Source organism: Fundulus heteroclitus, chromosome 24, assembly GCF_011125445.2.
Source record: "Fundulus heteroclitus isolate FHET01 chromosome 24, MU-UCD_Fhet_4.1, whole genome shotgun sequence".
In the NCBI taxonomy this organism is placed as follows: domain Eukaryota; kingdom Metazoa; phylum Chordata; class Actinopteri; order Cyprinodontiformes; family Fundulidae; genus Fundulus; species Fundulus heteroclitus.
In genome coordinates, this window is record NC_046384.1 from 14,316,138 (window position 1) to 14,342,020 (window position 25,883).

A 25,883-nucleotide genomic window follows, 5' to 3' on the forward strand; every position below is an offset into this window, starting at 1 on the left:
CAGGGCAACACAGAGAACCATTCTCACACACAATAAGGAGAATTTAGAGAGGCCAAGTAACCTAACAGTCATTCTTTTGGACTGTGGGAGGAAGCCGGAGTACCCGGAGAGAACCCACGCATGCACAGGGAGAACATGCAAACTCCATGCAGAAAGACCCAGGGCAAGGGTAGGACTTGAACCGAGGACCTTCTTGCTGCATGGCGACAATGCTACCCACTGCGCTAACAGAGTATCTCTTTGGTTGAAAATACATATAATACATAAAACACAAAAAATTATTATATTGTCCGTAGACATCTGAACCTATTTGTTTAGCATCATTTTATGTTCCACCCCTCTTGAACCACCCAATTCCATATCTTAAGTGAGCAACTGCTTAAAAAAAATAAAAATAATAATCTAAAACCAAACAAGACAGATGGAGGTGAGAGAACCCTCTGACAGAAAACCTACTTGGTTCTGAGAAGAAAAAAAAAATTTCACACACAAAGTAGGCACTGTTTTGCTGTTCTGTTGTGGTGCAAAAAGCTGACGAACCAAAAAGGGGATTCAGAAACTTTGAACTTCCAGCACCTGCCTTTTTTTTTCTCTGTCAAACTCTACCTATATATTTAAGATTAGGTATTAAAACTCTGCAGCAGAAAAAATAAAGTCATAATTCATCACCCAGCTGGGCCTTTGTTAATCTACATCTGTAAAGAAGACAAAAAACACACTGTTGGATAGTATCTTTAAGTGAATAACAGGAGACAGGATCCTGTGTCTGCATTTAAAAACATATCTTTAATTTACAACACAAGCACACAGTAAAAAAAAAAAAAAAAACTAAAATATACCTGACGTTTATAATGATGAAGCTCCATCAATTCACAGTTAAGCACAATTAAATCACTTTCTGTTAAAACATGTGGGTATACCCCACCTTATTTAAAAATGGGGCAAAGAAATGCAAATGTCAGCATATAAGAATCCATTTTTTTTAGCCACCGTTTAAAGCCTGCATTTTTTTCCCCCCTGACAATTTCTTCCCACTCGTGATATAAAATGATGGGAGGAAAAAAAAATAAAAAAAAATGGTCTTCACCTTCATCAAAGCATAGCCAGTACCTTTGATGTGCGCCAACAGGGGCAGAAAGTACAGGTCAGAACAGTTAAGCTGCCAACAAGTTAAGTCTTTCAGACATGATGAGGCGTGTGTGCGTTTCCAATCCTGACCCACATCTTTTTTTTTTTTTTTTTCCCTGAAATGGTTCTCTTCTCACCAGAGGTTCTGCTTCAAAGCAGTAGCAGTGCATTAAAACTGTGTGTGTGTAGGGTGTGTAGGGGTACTCTGACTATATCCACTTTTGAGTTTTAATTCTGACAATTTTTAGAAGAGCAGCCGCGACGAGTGTCCGTTTATGTCCGTGTCGCCAGCTTCCAGGGAACGAGGAGACGGTCCGCCCGGCGTGTGATCGAGGAGGATTCACTTGCGGGTGAAGCCCGGGTAAGGAGGTGGCGGAGAGTAGCTGGCTTGCTGAGGCTGGGCTGGGGTGTAAGGCGGGGGTCGTAATGATGGTGGGTACATCTCATAGTCGTAGGTGTAAGGAGGCGGAGGACCTGGGTTAAAAGAAAAACGACAAATGTTAGCACTACATTAGACGGATACCCTTTGACATGAATCAGGCCCACTTTAAGCCTTAAACAATGCCCCAATTCTGCTGTTTTCAGTTAAACAGCTGCACCATCTAGTGGTGGAATTGCATAGTTGCGCTTTGAAACGAGGACCAGATCTGTAGAGCATCAAAAATTGACAAATGTTCTGCCCGTCTCATGTTAAAATTACAAAACTTAAAGCAACAGAACCCTAAAAAAATAAATAAATCACACTACTTCTTCCTCCTGCCCAACAAGCCCTGCATCCTTACTTCTGTCAGGATACCTCAATAAGTATTTTGGGTCGGGAAGTAATGTAAAATCTTTATCTACTGTGCTCAACTGGTTCTGATCTATTGTTGTCAGTCATCTAAGCAAAGATTACTTGTGGAGTTTATCATGGCTTCTTCCTTGGGCCACTTTTTTTAGTATCTATAAGTTCCACTTAAAGTATAGGAGAACTAAAACCCTTTAATCAGAGTTCTGATTATATATTTATATTTCTGTCATCCCGATATGACTGTAGTCCACAGCAGTAACAGAGTCTGTGTCAGACTTTCTGGCAGCTTCATGCAGAAAGTTGTTTTTGGTCCCCAAAAAAAAAAAAAAAAATGCAGGTAAAAGTCCACCGAGCATGCAAAAATAAACGCAAGAGATCAGATTCCTGACCTCCACCCGGAAAGTCTCAGTTCCCAAATCAAGGAAGTATTGATTAATTAAAAATATATACCGTATCTGTTGTGTTTGGTCTTGGGCCTAAATGCATTACAAAGTGCCTTGTCAGGTATAAACCATGATATCCGACATGAACTAAAGGGCGGGCAGGATTTAGTTTCTGTGCTTCTCAGCTCTGTAACCAAATCCCTGGAAAAAACTCGGATGTACAGAAACCATCAGCTTCTTCAGCAGCTCTGGATCGAAAACATCACAGTTTAATATGGTTTCATTCATAGTTTAGCCTTTTTGGATTTACATTTTAACGTGTCTTTATCCAGTATTTACATTTTACTATTTCGTATGCATTTTATTTTGTTAATGCAACTTTCTTCCTCCCACTTCCATTAGTTTCCTGAAGAGCCCTGTGTACAGGGGAAAAAAAACAAAACAACAACCATGTTTTGCCTCTTTTGTGGCGTCAGATACAAGTTTTAAGAATCTCATATTGCCATCTCGGGTCAGGCGGCGTCTTCCTGAAACCCGATCAGCCCTGCAGGGCAGCGCGAGTGCAGCTCAGCTACCGTCCCATGAAGGAGAAACACAGCGGTGAATGAAACATTGTCAATAAATGATGAGGGGGAAGGAGGAAAAATAGCAACACAAAGGCCAAGGAGTGCCACAGAACGCCAGCTCTGATGCATGGTAATATGTAATCGTTTAAAAGAGATGTATAAAAACAAAACGAGATACTGTTTTCTACCTTCAAGCATCAACAGTGTGAAGTATCTGGAGGAGTATTAGTCAAGCTAAAATGTTTTTCCACTTTAAATTTTAAGAATTGTCCTCTTCTCTTGCTCAGAAGAAATCTCCCTAAGGCTGCTTTTCTTTAAATTAGAACATTACTTAAGGCCCGGGAAAAAAAATATATATATAATTTTTGCAGAAATGCTATGACCTACACCCTTCTGTATTTAAATAGCACCCTCGCCATAAAAGGTCACTGCTAAAGAAGCTATCAGAATCAGAAATACTTTAAATAATTTTTTATTATTTTTAGCTGTTCACAGAGTGCTGCATCCATCCACATTAGTGGAAAGTTGAGTGGAAGGAAAAAGTGTGGTAGCAAAAAGATTCACACCAACATTTAGGGCTCTAATCTTGCCACTGCAAACATAATTAAGATTGACAATCATGCATTTCCAAACAGATGATCATGCATAGGGCAAGTGAGCACAGTATTTTTACTTTTTGCCTGCTGGAAATTGGAAAATAATAAAACAGATTTAATAGGGCCCTAAAAAAGGATAACTGCAGCCTTAAACATTTCTGCAGAGGAGTTGCGACCCGCACTCCTCGGCAGAAATGTTTAAAATGTAGCCACGGCAGAGGGTTTTAAAGCACGACATGTTTAAGGTCATTTAAGTCCAGACTTTGACTAGGCCACTCCAAAGCTTCCTGTTGGTATTTAAGTCATTCAGGGGGCTTTGTTACTTTTATTTTACATATTTTCTTTTGTATCAGGTCTAAGCGAGTCTCCTGGTTTAGCTCCGTTTTTCATCTGCACCTCAAACCTAGTGTAGCATTCTTTACATTTTGACATCACGAAAACCCTGACTTGAGGTATAAACTAAAGCTATTAATGGTAAAGAAGACAGTATTTCTTAATACTTGTGAGATGCATTTGTATGAATAAACCAGTAAATCCTGGTATTTCTAGGCCATTACTGTGGTTTGCTATGGTTTAAAGACCCAAAACATTTGAGCAAAGTCAAACAGTTTAAGAGTCAATAGTAACACAGACTAAAGAAATGCAAGTAAACTTTTGGCTTTCAAGAAAGTTATTTAAAAAAACATAAGTTAATATTGTTGCATTTAGCAAACATAATACAATTTAAGTAAGCATAGCATATCTGACCAAGAATGGGAAAAATTGTATTTTAAATGGGAAAAATTGTCCATCCGCATTAGTGGAAAGTTGAGTGGAAGGAAAAAAAGCGTGGTAGCAAAAAGATTCACACCAACATTTAGAGCTCTAATCTATTAGTTTGTAGTCTATTTTGGCTTCTGCAAACATAAGATTGGCAATCGTGTATTTCCAAACAGATGTCTTGTAACAGAGGAAAGAAACAAGAATAATCATGCATAGGTCATGTGAGCACAGTACTTTTACTTTTTGTCAGCTGGAAATTGGAAAATAATAAAACAGATTCCCCCCACTTTATGTCAAGTGGGGGGGGGGGGGGGATGTTTCATTTTATACGATGCCTGTAAATATCTGGTTACAGCTGTAAATAATTAGATCACACTTTCTAAAAGTCTTTCAACAACATAAATGTGCTACTTTCAATAAAACAAAACTACGAGGATGTCCGGCTTTCTTTGACCCCCACCTGGATATCCCTGGGTGACGGTGTTGATGTAGGAGGTGCTGAACACGCCGACCCGCGCTCCGCGTCCATTCTTCATGCACATGCACACGCAGAGGAACAGCGCTGCCACCGCCCCCATCAGAAACACCACGCCGAACACGATGCCGGAGATGGCGGTGCCCCTGGAACACGCACAAACACACACACACACACGCGCCGTGAGCACATCCAGATATGCGAGGCCTTCCCCATCAGCACCACCTCCCCCCCTCTACCCGTCACTTCCACGGCGCTGCCATGGAGATAAAAAAAACCGCCTCATCCCATCTAACCCAAGTGCGAGGTGTGTGCAGATCGTGCGACGAGAACATGTGCGCTCGCCGCAGAGTAGTCTGAAGAGGCACTCGGGGAGAAAAAGGGCTCGTTAGTCAGATAAATGCAGCCTTTTTTGCTTTGTGCAACTGGAGCAAGGGAGGACATGGGGGGTGACTGGAGAGTCACGAGCCGGTCTGCAAGGTAAACAGAGGTTTGACAGCTGCATCTTATGGGTGATGGTTGCAAGGGATCAAAAGGTCAGATGCTTTATTAAAATAAAATTAAAAAAAATGGAAACTGCAGTGGAAAAAAAAAAAAAAGTTCATAGCGTCTCCACTCACTTCCTTTAAGTGTTAGGATGTCCTTTGAAAGTACAAATTGGATAATGCAGTGTTAGGAGATAATAAGAGGCTTCCTCGCGACCGAGGCTGTTAAAGCCTGGGTTCCTTGACTCAGCAGCCACCTTCACTAGGTGTCCATCCAGCAGGTCAGAAACTCTGAAATCAGTCACCTTTCACACCAAAAAGAAAAAAACTCTATAACAAGGGATAGAAAACAAGATCAATGATGGGAGGAAAACGGCAACACAACAGAGTGAGTTAAGAACCAAACACGCTGGTGCTATGGTGCCTTTCTTATGGAGTTTACTTACGAGAGGACGTCCCCGACGTAGGCGTAGTAGGAGCAGCAGAAAGGCGGCGATCCGTCACAGCAGTACTCTATGCAGGCTTCACAGTGTGCCTCACAGCTCCCTGCAAAACACACGGCCGCATCTTTATCAGCGTCGCCTTCTCGCGTGTAAACGACCGACAGAAGCAGCGATGGCTCAACGGGAACCCATTCACTTCCCTTATATGAGATTGTATATCATGAGGGCTGGTTAACTGTTTTAAGAGCAAAACAGAAAATCAAGCACACATTTAAAATACTGACCCCACCCCTGTGTGGCCACTCTGCAATATTTACAGTATTTCTGGCTCGATCTGGTTTTGTTTAAAGAAAAGATGGATGGCAGCCGAACGTGAACCAAATTCCCCAATTCCTTCCAGATCGGTGCCTGCAGTCAAGACGACGAGGCGGGCTCCTGTTGCTCTTATTTAGGACATGAAGTTAATTAGGAAAAGTTTATTCATTTAAAAAATTCCTCACTCCTGTGTATTTCAAGCGTTTATTACTGCTCATTTAGATTATTATGGCTTCAGGCCCGGTTACGTTTTCATGTTGAAATAACGTCTAAATGGCTCACAGACGTCCAAGTTTGGTACATATTTGGTTCAAAAGAAAAGTTTTGTGTTTTGTTTTGTTTACGTCCAGAAAGAATGAGTAGTGCAACAAAATATTATTATTATTTTTATTTTTTTTAAATCATCTCCAATGGAAATCCAGGGCATTAATACATCATAAGGCAAATTTAATTCATTTTTTTAATCCAAATTAAACTTTATCGGTGTTGTCTGGCAGTAATCTGCATCTTCTCCATGTTTACCAGCCAACACTTTTTTAAATTACAATTATCCCTCCTATGGCAACAAACCTAAACGTGGACTCGCCACATGCAGGACACGGGTTAGCATTGTTGCATTCCTTCCTCTAAGCTTCCCCTGAACCACAAAGTCAGCGAGATCCTTTCATATAGATGGCGAAACCGTGGCTCTGCTTTGTGGCCGTCTCGTAGCAGCTTGGGGTAAAAAAAAAAAAGGAAATCCCTCAGCAGCTAACTTGTGCTAGTAACCAATTGGGCCGTCAAGCTTAATGGGTGGCAAACAATACCTCGTCTTCCGGTAGAGAGTGCCACTTAAAGCATTTTTGGGGAATTTCGGATACAGTTTCCCATTCAAACCCCATCTTACAGTCATACATTACCATTTCAGCATTTTCCACCTGCAAACAAACCGTTATTTATTTATTATATATATATATATATATATCTATTATATATAGCATATATATATATATATATATATATATATATATATATATATATATAATATATATATATATATATATATATATATATATATATATCTATACCACTGTAAAAAGGAGCGCTACCGCAGGTCATTCATCCCTGCTGCCATCAGACTTTACAATGCTGCACTATACCGGCAATAACTAATGTGCAATTACTAAGTAATACCCTGTGCAATAACCTGTGCAATAATCGTGTTAAATAAGTGACTTCAGCTGTTAGTTATCTCACTACCTCACTGTTCTTTACCTGGTACCACTTTAATGCACAACGTCAAATCTATATGCATATAAGTCACCTTGAATGTACATAAGTCATCTTAAATCTCTGCTTTATTTCTCTTTTTCTTGAGCCACTGTATAAATGTTGACACACTATATAAACCTCATGCACTTTTTCCTCCTTTTGGCACCTTCTTTTGATTACTGAGCCGATCAATAAAGATCAATAATGTCTATCTTATCTTAAATAATCAAAATGCAAGAAATCTCATATACAGTTTAATTGGGTGTTATGTTCAGGGAATGTGAATTCCTTCCCATTTCTGTTGAAATCTGATCACAAATAACTAAAATGGTAGAAAAATTACATACCTTAAGGGCTGGTATGAGACCTCCTATAGCAGACAGCTCCATTTCATAAAATCTGGTACAAATCAACCAGGGTTACGAAACTTGTTAAACAGCAAAAGAGGGAAATGACCAGAACTACCCAAGAACACCGAGTCATCACATTGACAACTGAGCAATAATAAAAAACGCTCTAAAAATTTAGATTCAAATTGCAAATCCAAAAGTAAATTTACTTAGAGTCCAAGTTCAGCAGATTGGTTTACGCTGACAAGAAAAATAAAATGCACAAACTCACTGAATTGTTTAAAATAATTCACAACATGACCACACGGGGGAAAAAAAGGCAACATTTATCATGCAAGCAGCTCTCAGTTATGGCTGACGTGCAGAATGAGGCAGACGGACCAATCCAGGACACACATATGTGATGATGATGACATCAGAAATGGATGTGGTCCACTGCTGGATGCCAGGATAACCTTTTCCTTTAACAATGTGGGAGAAAAGCTCGCCTAGAGAAAATAAAAAAAAGCATCACGGGCTACTCTGTAGACGGCAAATAATAAGAGGAGGATAAAAAATAAAAAGCACCAGAGTACTCCAGCTTACTTTTGTCTAAAATAGTAAAAGATTTAAGCTTTTTTTCTGTTATTTCACAGGTTGCGTCAGGACTTGCGTGACTTAACCGCCTCTGATGCTTCGCTCTTTACAAATGCTCCCTGCTAAAGTTTCTTTTATCTGTGAAAAGATGAAGCAGCATAACAGGACTGGCCCTTTAACCCAGCCGCTCCGTTTAGGAGATTCATAAAAAAAATAAAATTAAAAAAATTAAAAAAAAAAAGGACCCCCAGGGTCAGAGCATGGAATCAGAACACAGCGGGGATCAAGCAACCCAGCTGCTAAATGAATTAGTGATGAGGGAGATGATGTGAAGTTTGCTAAATATGCACGCTCTCTTAAGAAATACTGGAATCTGTTGTGAAATTCAAAGCCTATTCAGCTCAAACATATTTGAAGGTATGAACGTCTCAGCATAACCGGTTACCTACTCTCCACCTACACAGAGCATTTATTACAGAGGTAGCCAAGAGGGTCATGGGCACTCTGGAGGAGCTGCAGAGATCCACTGCTCAGGAGGAAGAATCTGTAGACAGCACTACTAATAGTCAAGGACTTAAAAAAACAAAACAACACAGTAAAAACAGGAGCCATCATTAACGTAATAACTATATAGATACACCTGTAATTAATGATTGCAGAGTGCAAACTCTTCCAGCATGGTTGGGACTGTTGCCATTTGTTTTTACCGAGCTCTCTTTATTGCAACGTTGGTTCAACAGGACCTCAATTAACATCCGAATATTTAAAAAATATGGCTTAAATGAATTGTTTGTGCCAAGTTCAACCCCGCCACATCATGTAAATGCCGTATTTGATATACTAGGATAATCGACTGGAATGGTTATTGCTATTAACTCCTAAATGCCAAATGTCATCATCTTTTCTAGTTATTGCAATAAATGCCATGATCCATCGTGTTAAAATTTCAAGTCCGCATCGCCCATTTCTAAATCCATGGTGGTGGCAGCATCATGCTAAGGGAATCCTTTCCTTAAGTAGGGACAGGGAAGCTGCCAGAGTTGATGAGAAGATGAAAAGAGCTATGTAAAAAATATATATCAAATGCCAGAGTTGAAAGGGTTACGCATACAAGGCTAGCAGACCGGTTTGCTTCATGAACCTCTGATGAACGACAGCGCTCAGAAAAAAAAAAAAAAAAAAAAAAAAAAAAAAAAAAAAAAAAAAAAAAAAAAAAAAACAAGCAAGCGGCGCGCACTCGCGCGTACGCGTGCGTCTTTGCTCAGGGATCTGCTTTGTCTCCGCACTCAGTCAGGCTGGAATGATGTGCGCCTGGAGGCGAATGTGCGCATTTTCAAAGCCAGAAGTTCAAACACAGGTGGGACAAACTAAAGGAAGCACAGAGCTGATTTTTTTTATTGTTATTCATGACTAAAACGGGAAATAAGGCATTTAAAAAGGAGGAGCTGCACTCTTTTTTTTAAGTTTTTAAATGAGAAAAAGGTTATTTTCATTTCAAACATTTTGAGGGTGGTGACTCACCCTTTTAATTAAACAGTACCTCCCTAAACACTTCCCACTGGCAGTCTCCTGGGGACCTCTGTCTGGGTGGTCCCCTAAGGTCCTGGCTCGTGTCTCTCCCCACGCTGGGAGACAATGGGGGCACCATGTCCTTCATCCACCCCCTCCACCCCCCTGCCTGCTGTTTTCTCCCCCTCTCTCCACACCATCAGCTTGTCCTCTGGAGACCATCAGAGCTCAAGTTTCCCTGCAGTTTTGAAAATCCCCCGATTTCCTGCCTCTGCAAGCAGGGTGTCCGAGAGTCACATGACCAATTAAACTCATTAATGACTGAAGTGCCAAAATAACAGAAGCTGATTTAAAAAAGTTGAACGTACCAGTGAATAAACCAAGCAGCAGAGTGTTCCTCAGAAGCGCCTCCGTCCTCCGTCTCCTCCAGAGGTTTTCCATGATCTCCTGCTGTGAGCGGTCCCAGTTTTCTACCTGACAGTAGTTGATAGGAGGGCGGAAAAGCGCTTCTTCTCTTCTGTTCAAGAAGTCACACATTTGGCATGTTTCAGCCGAGCCCTTCGGCAAACTGGGGATTTAAAGCGAGGCTCCCAGTGTGGCTCTGTCCCACGTGTGGACGCCTTTCCCGTCCCCACACCTCCAGCAGACTGCCTCTCAGGGGTTTTTATTCCCCTCCCCTCGCCTTCCCTTCCTCCCACTCCCCCTGGCGGGTTTACAGACGGGAAGTCAGCCACAAGGTGAGAGACAACTTCTGGTTACAGTTTTCAAAATAATAATAATAAAAAAAGATTATAATAAAAAACCGATGTGAAATATTTACAGTTCTGTAGAAAAAAAAGAAAAAAAAAGAAAAAAAAAAACAGCGTTTATTAAAAAGGGAGAAAAGCTTTCCAAAGTAGCTTGGCAATATAGATATTAAATTTTCCCTGTTGGAAAAATTATGAACTAGCTTTATTTAAATTGGGTTTTTTTAGGGTCTGTTTCACTCAATCACATCCAGCCTCCCCACAACAGAAATAAAAAATCAATCAATAACTTCAACAGAACGTGTCTGACAACATGAATAGGCCAAAAGAACTTAATGAAAGAAAAAAGGGAAAAAAAAAAAAAAACACACCCTGACACCTCTATGTCCCGAGCTAAACAAATTCAACAGATGATGAGATTTAGCATCATGCTTAGTATGCATATGGGTTGAAAAGCCATTTTGAAGCCTTTGGGACTCCAGTGAATCAGTGAGAAACTACTGCTGAACATCTTACAAGCTAAAACATGATGAAAAATCAAGATTTGTGTAGAAATATTCAGTGGACTGATGAGATAAAAAAGGGACATTTTCTAAAAAGGGGGTGCTTCCCTTTTACATCCGGAGTTAAACTAACACATAATTCATACCTGCAGTCAAACATGGTATTAGTGGTGTAATGGTCTGGGGCTGCCAAACTGCTGCTTAGTGATCTGGACAATTGTGCCCTCTAATCAGAAAAATCCCGAGAGAGATACTCCAGCCATGAGTTTGTGACCTGAAGAGGATGAGAAAATGGACACATTTTTCCCTTCAGTTGAGATTTTGTGTTTTTATTATTTTAAATGTGAAAAGAAAAACAGTAATTCACCATTGGATCTGTGCGTATTTTGTAATTGTAGCCTTTCAGAAACCAATTTAATCTTTTTTTTATTTTACAGCAAGAATTTTTATTTTTATGATTAAATCAAAGAGATCAGATAATAAATGCTTAAAATAAAACAAAATCACAGGCAAACACAAAAACAGATCCTTTTCCGTGTTCCTCAACAGGGCCCTAATTAAATGATAATTGTATACCAACTCCAATGACAGGACGCGTTGTTATGGCTGTACACCTCAAGGACATATTTTTCCTTAAAATAAAACTTAAGAGCATACCGAATAAACCTCATGTGGGCAGTGACATCACGACAGGTCATATGTGTTGACTTTTACAGCGGTGACGTCACATACGCAAGAGTAAAATGCGGAAGTTGACGTGTATAGACATAGATAGACGATATATAGACGCCTCGTCAGCGCGTCCGCCATGTTGAAAGTGGCAAATCTGCTGTTAGACCTAGACACTTAGTATCAGAGAGACTTTAATCTCAGACTATATTTTATATCTGTAATATTTTTATAATAATATTACTAATTTATTTTCGTATCCCTTTGGCTTCATTCTCCTGACTTTATTCTCATAAAGAATAAAACTAATTATAAGAATCTAATTAGCCCCATTACTCCAGGACTAAGATAGTGCTGCAAACTGTGACTATTCTGGAAATGTTCCCCCTTAATTCTCCTGACTTTCTCATTTTAGTAATTTTATATCTTTAATACTGCACAGGAGGGAAAAAAACATGGACGCTCGCACAAACGCCATTTTTTTTTTTGTTTTAAGCTATGCTGAACTGTTCGACTGCACACAAAACGCTATGCAACAATAGGCGGCTATCCTTCATTGCTCGTTCTGCCACTATGGCTACTGTCGTTAAAACATTAACAATGACAATACTGTTCTTTATGGTATTTTGTGCATACAAATGACGCCGACAGCCTTCAGAGAAAGAACTACAAAGTGCGCGCTCTCTTCTCTCCGGGCATTTTTCATTCATTACCATGAGGTGGGCTCTGCTTTTGCGTCATACCACCCAAAGGATTCTGGGATTCCTTGTAGCTCCCAGGAGCTTTGAGAGGAAGCATACAGGCTCCTTTCCCTACCTCCTTATCAACACACTGCACTATTTAGAGATTACCTATGGTGACTGCTGACACACTTCTGCTTTGGCCGAAGAGCCCTTACCCAAAAAGACGTTTTCCGATTATTGTGCAGCTCCTTTATTCATGCTGGTTCAGGATAAAATAAAGTAATTTATGAGAGGCTGCAAGACAACAACTGTTACAAAAATATTAGCAGAAATTATTTGGGGGAAACCTTTCGCATTTTTTCTTTCAAGCCGGCAAAAATGTATAATTTTGTAGTGTTTGCCCATGCCCTTGGTTGTATACATGATTTTGATAGTCGGTGCTTTTATTTTGAAGGGAGCAGCTTTCTTCCTTCGTCTCCTCGGTAACAGCCTCCTCCTTGATGCACTAAAAGTAAATCCCAGTGTTTCTAGGCACATGCAAACCTGCGCGCATGGATGTGCCGTCACACCGCGACTTCTGGCGAGACAAAAGCGGAGTCAGACTGCGGCGACCCACGGCCACACATCACAGCAGGAGTGCACCAAACAAGCAACTTCACACATCCAGCTTTACCTTCTAGTCAAATTCACCCCCATGCCCCTTTAAAGTGAGACACCCAGTCACACTTGTTTCTTTTAACAAAGTTGCTTACTTGTTTTTTTTGTTTTTTGTTTTAGAAATAAAATGTTTTTCCAGGTCAAAAAGGATGCCCTTTCTATTGAGAAACACCAACAAGCATGTCCACGTCACTTCCTCACACCCAAATCTTTTGCAGCCTCTTGCAAATCGTCGTCCAACACTGCCTTCATATAGTTCCGTCCATCTCTCCAACAATAGCTTCCCTTCCCCTGCTGGAGAGAAGCATCCTCACAGCATGAGGCTCCCGGCACCATTCCCCCCCACAGAGCGCATGATGAGCTCAGGGTGTTACCATGGCATTATGTATGCAGGTCAAAAGGATCACTTTTGGCTTCAAAAAAGCAGTTTTTTCCATCTTTTCTGCATCTCTTACGTGGCTAATGGCAAGACGCCAGCAATTCAGACTTGTCGCTGTTCTTTGAGGCAAATACACAGCTAGTTACAGATTATCCCACCCGAGCAACTAGTCTCTGCAGCTCCTCCAGAGTTACAGCGGGCCTCTTTGCTGCCTCACTCTCGTGACAGTGTTAAATGTTGTCTTTGGATTATTCTGGGCCAGAACACACCTAATTAGACCAAGCGCAGCCTCAGGTGAAAGATGTTATGACAGAGCGCCCGAGTAAGAACTTTAACTTTACCTACATAGAAGATTAAATTGTCATGTTTGTGCATGATCTACCTTTGGATTCAATTCTCCCTGTGAGGAAAAACAAGCATGGAGCATCCCCAGCAATAGTTGTGCAGACAGTCCACCAATGCCTAGCCTGCATTAACCAAATTACTTTCAAGCCCAAAAGGTTGATTTTACCTTTTGAGAGCTGCCACAACATGTATTTAAATGAAAAATGCAAACAAGTGTGCAAATAATTAGTCTCGACGTCATAAAACAGACAATTATGAGCATTTATTGTTTTGTGAACATGGATTTCCTCTGTTTTTGCCTGAAAGCTGATCTGAATCCATTAAATATGCCCCCAAAAAAAGCAAAGATAACCTGAGAAAACGGCTTTCAAATGATTAATTCATTAAGGGGGAGGGAGAGAGATATTCAAACCAACCTGGTATTACTTTTCAGAACACCACACATGTAAAGAACGCCATGTTTTGCCTTCAAAAGGTGGATTCGTTTCTATTTTTACTTCACCCTGGTGAAGAGTGCTGCAGGCCATGAAGCATTCACGTTTAGCGGGGAAAAGTGGATCACATTTTCTCTAATTTATACAAACTTTTACAGGCAAACCATGGGGTGGCAAAAGGATGAGGGCAATTTAGCTCTCGGAAATGCCACCCACTTGGAGGAGCGATGATTCACAATGCCTTCCAGATGTTGCTTTCAAGTCGTAATAAAGTACTGCGAGAGACATGTAAAAACAAGCAGGTAAGGCCCAGCAGGCTGCATTTTCATTCCAAGCGTTAAAAGGTGACACTTTCTTTATTTCAATCATTTCAAATGAATGGTGGCTCCATCCAGACCCCCTAAATAATAGCTTCTAGTTCCTGCACTGCAAAAACGGAACTAAAAATAAGTAAAATGTTCTTAAAATTAGTGCATTTGTCCTTGGTTTGAGCAGGTTAATAAGATGATTTGCCAATGGAATAAGATTTATGCACTTAAAATAGGAACAACTCATCTCCATCATCTTATTTCAAGTCCAGGATGTCTAATTATCTTATTTTAGGGGTTAAAATACTCATTCCACTGGCAGATAATCTAATTTACCTGCTCAAATCAAGGACAAATATACTAACTTTAAGAACATGTTACTTATTTTCAGATCCATTTTTGCAGTGTGCTCCTCCTGTTCCTTGATCTTTCATGGGGTCAACAGTAAGAACTCTATCATGGGGAGGAAAGGAGCTTTGGACTGCTGTGACATCATGTCCTGCAAAGAATTGTGGGATAGCTAAAGGGTTCTTAGCGCAGATAAGGAACGTTGCGGGGTTCTACCCACAGGAGGGAGCATACAGGCTACATTTCAGGCAGCACTTGTGGCGAACGCTGACGCACTTTGGCTAAAGAGGCCTTGCTCCATAAGGGTATTTGGATTGAGCTTAGCAAATCATTCTTTAACCAAATAATGTTTTGTCTAACTCGGATTTGCATTGTGAATGGGTTGAAACATATCAAATGTTGTTCTAAATTAGTTAAGATAATTTAACTTCATGCCATATTCTTTAAGATTAACCTTTTTTTTCACAGCTCTAGTGGCTCACTTTCAATGACAGTAGGCTGACAGGAAGGTAGTGGAAGAGGGGGAGAGTCATGCGGCAAAGGATCGCGGGTCGGATACGAACCCGGGTTAATTCAGATAAACAACATTCTATAATAGTGTTCACAGGATGTGCATTTATTTCTGTTGATAAATTATTATACTTGAAGAGAAATTGTCGCTCTTTTATTCCATATGTGTGCAGAGTTTGCTGTTGAAAGAACGACAGTGAATCACAACTTCTACTATTGTCCTAATATCAGATGTTTGGGCTGATATTCACCGGACAATACCTAACAGACCGAGGTTTATCTAATAATCATTAAATAACTTGAATAATGGCACAGCAGTGCACTGCTCGGACCAGTAGGAACTGGTGCCAGTGCCCTAGTGGCACAGAATATTGTGTTTAGTTTGAAACACTCAGTGACACATTATGTCAGAAATTACGACGATGACCAATCTTTTTCATAAGGGCCTAATCAGAGGATAATGATTTCCTTTGTATGGTGGAGCGGAACATCGTCTTCCTTATAGAGCCACAGGAAGTTCACACGTGGGCTCTGGCTCTCTGTGACTCTGCTGAGGCGCTTTCTAATATCTAGATTGGGGGGGGGGGGGGGGGGAGATGCTTCAAAGTGGGAAAATTTACCAACCACCCTTTAAAAGAGGTATGGGTGCAATCAAAATAAAAGTGCACCATGGCAAAATAAATCATGGGGTTAGTACCATTGTTTTTTTTATGGTGTGTGTTCTGCATGGGTTCACTTCAGGAAATCGCTGGTAGGCTATAGAGTAGCAGCGTGACTAGGTGACTGCTTGATTGCAAAATCTAAAATAACTTCTTTGATTAAAGCACTTTGAATGTGGAGAGAAGGTAAGTCACTTTCTCAAGGCTCTGGCTCGCTCAGATTGACGTCAACTCGCTCAGGAAATGCATGTCTGGAGGTTCGTTGTACGCCAGGAAGAGTGAAGTCTTGCGCTGACGTCTGATAAATCGAAGCGTCAGCTGTGATCGAGCAAAATAGGAAAGCATTTAAGATCCCAGAGTGTTGTGTTGATATCCATCATCTGCTCCAGCAGCAGATTTAGGCTGTGAGGCAAGTTGTTACATCAAATGCAGTCAATACTTAATTCTGTTTACTGAACAGTAAAAACTTTAAAATAGGAATTTCACTTTTTTTTAAACTGAATTATTGAAATCAGATGTGTGATTATATAATTTATTGAGACACACTTGTCCATGCCTAGCAAGGCGTAGAGGTGATTAGACTCAGAAAAGGGATCCACAGCTCACCTTTTCCCCCTAGTGGTGTAACCTGGAGTTGTTTGCAACATGAGCAGAAAAAAAAAGAGCAAATTTGTTACAGTATTGCAGAGGCACGATGAAAGCCTCAGTTTTCTCTGAGATTCGAGCTTTGGAGGTTTTGCTCTGATTGACAACAACCATCTCGGTCATGCTTGTATATTCCTGAACAACATGCAGAGAAATCCTCAGAAATACCCAAGTAAAAAGGTTTATTTAGACAAATCAAGGGGGGGAAAAAAATGGTTTCAGAGCTGGAAGCCATTAGAAGATAAAAAAAAAAAAAGGTCTTACTGGGGAGAGTGCTGATGGTCCCTGGGTGGGTGGACATCCGTGTGGCAAAGGTAAACACTGTGACCCAAGCTTCAAGTAAGACGATGAAGGAAAGACAGGTTGGCGGTGCAACGCTTGCCCTCATCAGAGGTTCTGCTGCAACATGGATACTATTCAGAGATAGAGACTAAATGAACAAGCTGTGGGATAGTAAATACTCCTCTAAGAAGCTTGCTACTACTACACGGGCTCACTATTGTGTCCAGGTCCTCCTGATGAGCTCGATGAGAAGCAGGTGTGCTAACTCGGTGGATAACACCCACAAAGCTACATCAGCACCCCAGAAGCATGACATCCTGTCTGTGCTGGGTGGGGAGATTAGCCTGGATCTTTGTTCTGCCTCATAAGTCACAATTCAAGGCATTTTAAACTTTTTAGCTAGTGCTCAGACTGTGCAGACGCGCTAATTTTTCCTGACCTATGACAGTATATAGTATATAGCATGTCCTCGTGTCTTTCCAGTTTTGAAGATGTGCCAAGAAGTGGACCTCTTTGCAAGGCCATACCATAGGCATTAAAACCCCCTTGTTGCTTTAATCAGTTAAAACATGAACTATATCATTAAATATTTAATTTGTTTTATAGCAATTGTCAGGGATTTTTTTTTTTTTTTGCTGAGTGACTAAACGTACCCAGATGAGGTTAGATTAAAAGTTTTCATTGTGAGATAGTGCTGTGATAGGATATCATTTTTATGCTTTTTGTGACGCTTGTTTTGGTTCCAGATTACATGTCGATGGCATCACATTAAACAGATATCACTGGAATTAAAGCCTGGTTTTTCAGACAAAATGTATTTATTAGAGCTTAGCCTCAAGGCTTAGGATGAAATGTGTTCAGACGTCAGATAAGGAATGGGTCAAGCTTCTTAAAATCAGTCGAAGTCATTGCAATGTCTTTAGACAGCTGTTTGAGTAAAAAAGGGCCATCTTTAATTCATTTTAGAGAGGACATTTGTGATCGTACCAACATCTTAGTTGCTCCTTTGCACTGCAGGAAATTAATCTTCATGTTGTGACTATGGACCTTGAAACCATGAAAACGCATCTATAATAACACGGGGTTGGATTACGATGACCTTTTATCCATCATATCATGTTCTTTAGATGATCAAAAGCATCACCCTGCAGTCTTCTGTGAATCCATGATAAATGACCCTTTAAATTAATGATCCTCTTCAGGTAGTTGAGAACTCAAAGCTTTTGAAATGATCTGTAATTAATTGCCTGCATAATTTTATCTTCAAGCAAGGATTTAATTGTATTTTCCTTCCTGGAATGAGTGCTGTCCACCCAGACAGGGCAATTTTCGTCACTTTAATCTTTTTTTTTTTTGTAAAGTTCTAGGCATATACCTCCTCATATTCCTCCATGCCTCAAACTGCTCAGTGTTCCTCAAAAACTCTAAGAAAGACCTTTTTCTTTGGTGTTCAATCCAGTTAGGCGACAAGACCAAAGTAAGGTGTACCGTGCAACCTTTAGCCACTAGGGGCACTAGACCTATAACTTCCAGGTTTAGTTCCCCTGAAGGCCGCTGGCAACACTATGCTGTTCCAAAATTAAACAGTCTCCCTCCCTGTTTTGGAATCTGATAGCTGACCACTTTGGACCAGCAGATAGAAGTCATGGAGTTACGTGTTAAAGTAAGGCCACAGTCACCCGTCTGGATTAATATGTCTGATCAGGTAAGTGTCATTTCTGCTTTGTTTTGTCGTTACCTGACTGCATAACCTAGAATGGGTAGTGCTCCAGGTCACATGACCCATTCACCGATGGCTCAGACCCTCTCAGGTTACATAGGCGGCTGTATATTGGCCTGAAAAATCATTTACTATATCACAAATTAAGCTGATACTGGGGTCACAACTTCCACAGAGCTGCTTTAAATTTGTTGAATGCTGTTTTTCTAAGACGTTTATTTTATTTTATTTTTTTTGTAGTTGCTAGTTCCATGTTGGTTTGTGTTTCTTTACTTAAGTAACCATTTCATTTGTGACTAGCTCCAATAATCATTCAATTTCAATTGTAGTGTGAATATTGTTTGGGCCAGTTTTCCAAAATATGAATCCTGTTTACTCCTTGAGATTGCACAATGAAATAGCTTCCTGTAAAGATTTTTCTATTTGAGACTGATTCTTTTTTTTCCACATTTATGTACTTTATAATATATATATTACAACGTGTAGCCATCTTTAAAGGAACAGCAAATCTACCAACTTCATAACGACAAACCACTCTTTAGAAATCAGCTGAACAAGTCAACGTGATGCTTTATTCATGAATCTAGGACCAAATATATATATATTTATAAAACTGTATAAATACTCTATATAGTCTACATCCTTCTGTAATCTCAGTTACAATAAAAAATAGTAATCTTTTTTTTAAAAAGGCAATGATTATATTTAACAGGCTGTACAAAAATAAATAACGTTTGTATATTCTATACAAAAAGAAAAAAAAAAAAGAACGTATGAAACACAAAGCCTTCTCAGAAGGCAGGAGAGACTTCCTTATGAAGCAGTAGCCGGAGACAAGTCCCTCTTTTGGTCTCCAATTACACCCACACACACTTACACACAACACACATACATTCAGCCACACTCTCCTCTTTGGTCTTTTGAGCTCCCTCATTGGAGGTTGTGAATATGAAGGCAAGATATGGCTAAAAGACAAAGTACTGAGGCATTTTGAGAAACGGGGTAACGTGATGTGCCAAAAAACAAACAAAAAAAAAAAAAGACAAAGTTGAAGTGCTTCAGGTGTCTGATAAATAAATGCGGACGTAGGTTTGAAAATAAACACTATGATCTTGTTTTCCATACCTGATGGGATGTAGATGAGCTATTCTTCTTTATATACACAATATAGTACCCCTCCCCCCCAACCCGCCCTACCCCAAACACTAAATATTATTGGTCTGTCCAGCCCAGCTTGGACAAACATACATATATATATATATATATATATATATATATATATATATATATATATATATATATATATATATATATATATATGCATACAAACACTTTGACACACAAACAGTCAAGCTAACACACCGAGCATGACATTAGCATGGTAAGCAGCTTGCTTTTTCCTGCTAAATTTAGAAAGATGTGCCACTGGTGACAGGAAAGACGTAAAGATGTGGTCGGTCTTTGCCGCTGTCACGTTTGTTCAACATTCGGCCCTCGGATGGAGAGAGGGAACAGGTAAGTATTGCCAGTTACAATCACAACAATTGTGGACTTATGTGCAGCCCTGGTTGTAAACATTCATCGACCTCTTTAGATTGTCCTTGGGAAAACTGTTGCAGAGAAGACACGAGATTGTCTTTTGTAGCGGGAATCTGGGATGGAAGGAGATAAGATTGTAGACGCAATCCCTTCAGCAGGCCCTCTGAATGCACATTTCCAGCAGGGGCCGCGGGCGGTCTTTGGGGTCACAGTTGTCAAGGGTTAACGTGCGTTCATCGTGTCCAATGCAGTGCAGCGGACGCTTGCGGAAGCCACGGCCGCAGGTCTTGGAGCATTCTGACCACTGGCCCGGAAGCCAGGTTGGGCACGGCTGGGAGGCGCAGGACCGTGAGACCAAAGGTCGAAGCTCCTCCGGGCACTCTCTCGACGTACGTCCCTGCAGGTCCAAACACACAACCTCTCTTTGTTGCACACCTCCTCCACAGGTCTGAGAACATGGACCCCACTCCCTCAGGGTCCACTCGGCACCACCGAACTCTCGGATGGCATTAATTGAGTGGTGGCGGCCTCCTTTGTTGCTAGTGGCCGAACCAGCGTTGTTGGGTCTAGGGGCAAAGTAGCTGTACTTCACTCGGGGCCTCGGAGCTTCGCCTACAGACAACACCTGGATGGTGAGGGGCTCCGGGAGTGGAGCAAAGCTTCGGATACGCTCCAGGGTGGCAGAAGAGCCACTGTATCTCAACAGCGCCCCTTGGATGGCGATATCGGTCTCCATGGTCATTAATTTATAATCGCCATTTAGCAGGTATGTTCCATCCAGGCGACGCACTGCCAGGTAACTGTTATCTTGACGACTATTGCCAGGAGAACGCTGTTTAACGTCCAAGTGGGTGGCACCGGCAGGAATAGTTACAACGTCCTGATAACCGGGCCTGAAAAAGAGATGGAGGCAAAACTTAGAGGCCGAAACACTGACAAGTGTGCAATAATGGGATAAAATTTATATTTACTTGCTTAAAAATCTGGCATATGCTTACCTAGCCCGCTCCAGAGACCCAGACACTTTCTTGCAGGAAGATCCATCCCCACCACAAACACCACACTTATCAAAGCGCCGGTTAGAGCCAATGATACGATCACACCCAGCCTTGACACACTGGCCTTGTACACAAACGGAGGTGGAATCTGGGCTGCAGGCTGTCCCATCAGCCACCTGGGGTCAGCAGAGGGATAAAAGAAAGACAATAAGAAGTTTGTCTTATAGATAAATCTTCTTGATTAAGAGACGTGGGCCAGAGCCTGTTAAAGCGAACATACGAAACATGTATTATTAGTTTACCTTAGGTTTGAGGACAAAAAAGTATCCAGTCCCCTTGGCCCGACACACCAGTTTGCAGCGGTCTCTGGGTGAAACTCCAGCATACTTGGGCACCCACTCGACACCCTCGCCTGAACCCAGCGACACTTGAGCTGACATATCGTTGTGGGCCAAGCACTGCTCCTCACGAAACGACAGGCCTGACGACAGAACCACAAAGATCATATGTAATGCCTCCCAGACAACCGAGCAACGTTGGTTACTTCTGGCTCTGCTGCAGTCCAAATCTCTTACCGTTGGTGTCTGGACAGACTTCAGTGTTGCAGGAGCGGTACTGGATCCTCTTGCCTTCGCAGTACTTGCCTCCATTCTTTGGTAAGGGGTTGTCACAAGAACGGAAGGAATACTGCACGCCACCTCCACAGGTTCGGGAACAATCACCCCAGGGACCCCACATCCCCCAGCCACCGTTAACCGGAGTCTGGTAGGGATATACAAAAACAGGTTTAAAGAAGTGCAGACCCAGCAGACATATTCAACAAAAGAGTACAAAGAGAACAGCAGAGCATGTTGACATTTCATCTTACCTGATGTTCAGCAGCCAGTGTCTTATTGAGACATCGTCCGGCCAGGCAGTAACTCTCATGCCCACAAGGTGTCCCGTCAGCCCAGGGGAAGTTCTTGGTCAGGCAAGTCATATAGCCATTGGATGTGTTCACAAGGCACCACAGAGCTGCGCACGTGGTGCTCGATTGTGGGCAGTGCCTGGAGTCCTCTCCAAAAGTCAGGCGACACTGATGATCGGCACTGTAGACTGTCCCTGGAAGAGGCTGAGGGAGCGACTGAGGCTTGGCTGGCTTATCCAGCAAGCACTGACCGTGGCCGTTGTCCAGGAAGCTGGTGATCATAAGAGCTGAGCAGGGAGACCATGGCTGCTGCTGGTCCAGATTGGACAAGGTGGAGGCCATCATGTGGGAGCTCCAGTGGGCACCATTGACTCCTGAACAAAGCTGGGCATCATCATGAGGCATGTTGAAGACGTGGCCTGAGAGAAATACACCAATTAGACCGTCAGCACCCGTATTATGAGCGTGCATGTCACATAGTCTTTGTAAATGATGTTACACTCAGTTTTACCCAGTTCATGTGCCACTGTGAATGCTGCCTGAAGCCCATCATCCTCAATGATGGAGCAGCTTCTCTCAGGGTCGCACACTGTACCAACATCCGCCATCCCCAAGGTGTCACAAGAATGGGCACCACAAAGATCCTAAAAGAGGAAACAAGAGAATTTTAATGATGATGGGATGACTACCGATAATTTATTTTCCCATTTAACTAAAGTCTAATCAAACTCACAGTTCTGGTGAAGAGCACGGCTGTGTCGTAGTGCTCCGGGTGGCGGTCACTAGGAGGGTTGTGCTGCCGCTGCCACTGGCAGAAGTTGCGGAGGGTCATGGCAGCGTTGGTTGACACCTGAGGCCCTCGCTCCTCCTCGTATACCACCAGCAGCTTCACCACAGCCAAGCTGATGGAGTTGAGGATGCTGGGGTGGTGGTACAGGCGGGACGCCACTGCCATGATGGTAAGAAGGTAAGGCTTGAGCCCCGCACCGTGGAACTCGGCCATGGACTGGTCAGCTACCAGCATGATCTCCAAATAGCGCGGCGTGGAAACGAAGCGCCTGGTCCTGTGGTGGGCTGAGGGGGGAGGTACACAGGTCAAATGGTGAAAATCATTTATGGTTGTGCACAGCTCACTCTTAGTGTAAGCATTTTTAATTTAGAAAACTAATTTGTCAGCTGTACATCTCGATAAAGTATGCTATATTTTAGTTTCTGTAGCAGCCTGTCACCTGTGACTCACAAATCACACCACCGATGGCTCCTCCTTCTTGGCAATCTAAAAGTTGACCTTTTAGTGTGGAAAAATTATGCTAGCGAGAAAGGAGAGAAAATCCTTTCGGGAAAATTAAAACGGCGCGAGTTGTACCAGGGGGCGAGTTCACACATCTCAGCATTGTTGGCCCGGCTGCTCCCAACCGCTGCCTCCCCACCCCTTCTCTCCACTTCTCCTCCTCCCTCCTTTACTCCCTCTCTGTGGAGCTCCAAGTCAACCAATCAGACTTTAGGTATGGCAGAAAACTATTTCATGGCACACTGTAGCTCATGAGGTATCAAATATTCTCTCTTACAAAATATTTTAATCAATACCAAAATAAACATTATTTTAAATGATGAACTCTAAAGGTGTTTGTTTTTGAAAAAAAAATATATATTGATATTATCAAGGAAAGATTCATACATTCATTAAATGGATTTATACATATAATTTCTCTTAACATTGTAGCACTGTCGGCACTCCATATCCTCTGTGAACGTCTGTGCGCTGACAAGATAGTTGGGTCTTTCGCACAAGCTGAGCACTATTGGCGCCGCACACTGGCTCTTTCCTACCAAGATCGCCGATTTATATTAAATGTGTTTTTTGTTTTGTAGTTTTGCGCAATAGGGAGAAACCGCTTGGAGATTTTGCGTTACCTTTCCTGCCCTGTCGCGTTCACAACAATAAAGATGAGTAATAGTGCGTAAAATGCGCTCAGTGTTACCTGTCTGGTCCGCGTTAGGGGCTCCGTGACTGGCCTCCTGTTCCAGATTCCTTGGCACTCTCTCCTCGTCCTCGCTGACCCCACATTTGGAGCTGTCTTTCTCGCCCAAGGTTGCGCGGCTTCTCCTGCGGACCATGTGCGCATCCTCCTCCTTTCTCCCCCGGGGCAACCCGGTGGAGTTCAGCGGCTGGATGAAGTACTCCTCCCCCTGGAAGTAGAATCCTCCAGTGAGCCCGTGGCACAGGTTGAGCGCAGCGGCGGAGCGCTCTTCTCCGTTCACGGTGCCGGAGAAGAAGCAACCCGGCTCGGCGCCGCTCTCGGCTTCCCGGTCCGGACCGGACTCGGGGCTGCCCACGACGTGGAAGACGAACCCAGGCGCCAGGAAGGTCTGATCAGGCTCCAGCTGCAAAACCAGCTGCTTCCCAAAAACGTCCAAGCGGTAGAGCCTGGTCTGCGCCTCCTTCTCCTTCTCCTCTGCGGAGAGAGTCCGCCATGGTTCGCTTTCGCTCTCTGACCGGTCCAGTCGGACCGGCACCACGGTGCTCTCCTCCCAGGCGCAGCGGGCTGCGCCGACGCACAGAAAGGCGATTAAACCAATAAAAACGCGTGAAAACCACATCATGCTGCTGGGAAATCCAACAAGTGGATATATTAGATTTATTAGAAAAATAAAGTCTCTGCAATAAAGTCAGTAAAATCCTTTAAGTTGGCTATATTTCCACTATGAGCTTCCACAACACCAAAAAAGAAACGAACTCCAGTGCAATTAAAGTTATGGGCAGGCTTGACTCGTTGAAAAGAAGTCCTTGAGAACAGCAGTAAATTCCAACAGATCTCTCTTTCTCTCTCTCTCTCCTTTCCCCTCTCCAGATGTTTCTGGTTCTGGTTTTGAGTTTGGGAAAAGGGTCTGGTCTGTTCTCCTCTGTTGTCTTGCAGTCAGATGAGTTGCCGGTCCCTCCTATTTATGTATCCCAGCTGGGCCGGCACCACCCCCTTTCCTGAGCGCTCTGTGATTTGGAACAAGGGGCCAGATCCCGTGCGCAAGAGAAACGCACAAGCGTCCTGGAGCGCTGCCAGGATAATCAATCATCGTGGAGGTTGGGAAATCTTCAGTCAATCGCGCACACTGCCCATTTCTAACGCATCGTTTCTTTTAACTTCTGAATGTGCATACATGTGTTGGAGTGAGTTCGCCTGGCTCATATACATCTCAGCATTCTCCAAATCTAAACTGATGTGACAGACAGTGTGCGGCTGATACGCAACTGGAAAGGAAAAAAGGTCGGTCTGGCTGGGTCTCCACGAACCATAGTCACCTTCTCCGTGCCAAGCCGGCTGCGGTGCGCCCTGACCGGCTTCCAGCAGCCCCGCTCCGCGGGGAGAGGGAGCGAGCAGGGGCCGCCGAGGTCTTAAGGTGGAGCCGCTCCTCCGCCGGGCTGCTTCTGCGCTCCGGGGAAAGGAGCCGAAGCCCCCGTCGTCCTGCTCTCGTCCCCCGCCCGCTCTCACCTCTCCAACCTCTATAACAGACAGGAAGAGTTTACGCTTGAGTTTCAATAAACCAGCCAGAGAAGAACAGAGATGCTCCAAAATATGCTTTTTCACACACCAGGGAATGCATTTAAACAAAATCACTTGAAAAAACACTTCGATTCCTACTGAATGAAGGCTTTAAATCACCAAAATGATATTTCTGTGTCACATAAACAGCCATTTAGAAGCTGTAATAAATAGGCTGATATGCGATGCTTCGATAATAATGATCATAATTTCCCACTTTGACACACGAACGAACATCATCGATCAGGTCTGTGGAATTATCGCAACGGTCCACCTTAAAGCCTCGGCGCTGAAAAAGAAAAAAATGTTGCAATTCATCTATTTTCCACTAGATGGCGGGAAATCCCTTGGAAAGACCCAAAGACTGTTGCTGGGGCTTTTCA

The 25,883-nt window shown here is 42.5% G+C and overlaps 2 protein-coding genes across 3 annotated transcripts; both read right to left on the reverse strand.

Moving 5' to 3' along the window:
* Positions 1-1,243: 1,243 nt before the first annotated feature.
* Positions 1,244-17,039, reverse strand: cyyr1 (cysteine/tyrosine-rich 1). 2 transcript variants are annotated; one of them, XM_021313403.2, is made up of 4 exons: positions 16,780-17,039; positions 5,632-5,731; positions 4,686-4,846; positions 1,244-1,602 (listed from the first exon to the last, which is right to left on the reverse strand). In XM_021313403.2, exons 1-4 carry the CDS (start codon positions 16,901-16,903, stop codon positions 1,469-1,471), a joined length of 519 nt encoding a protein of 172 aa, XP_021169078.2. In that variant the 5' UTR covers positions 16,904-17,039; the 3' UTR covers positions 1,244-1,468. The 2 variants fall into 2 exon arrangements, with proteins under 2 accessions (XP_021169078.2, XP_012712745.2); XM_012857291.3 differs by lacking the exon at positions 16,780-17,039 and adding an exon at positions 9,998-10,287.
* A 2,028-nt stretch (positions 17,040-19,067) lies between these two features.
* adamts1 (ADAM metallopeptidase with thrombospondin type 1 motif, 1) lies at positions 19,068-25,076 on the reverse strand. The gene is made up of 8 exons (XM_012857290.3): positions 23,944-25,076; positions 22,695-23,035; positions 22,473-22,605; positions 21,923-22,380; positions 21,630-21,816; positions 21,357-21,535; positions 21,055-21,230; positions 19,068-20,949 (listed from the first exon to the last, which is right to left on the reverse strand). The coding sequence occupies exons 1-8, from the start codon at positions 24,563-24,565 to the stop codon at positions 20,208-20,210; spliced, it is 2,838 nt and encodes a 945-aa protein (XP_012712744.2). The 5' UTR covers positions 24,566-25,076; the 3' UTR covers positions 19,068-20,207.
* Between the last annotated feature and the right edge of the window lie 807 nt (positions 25,077-25,883).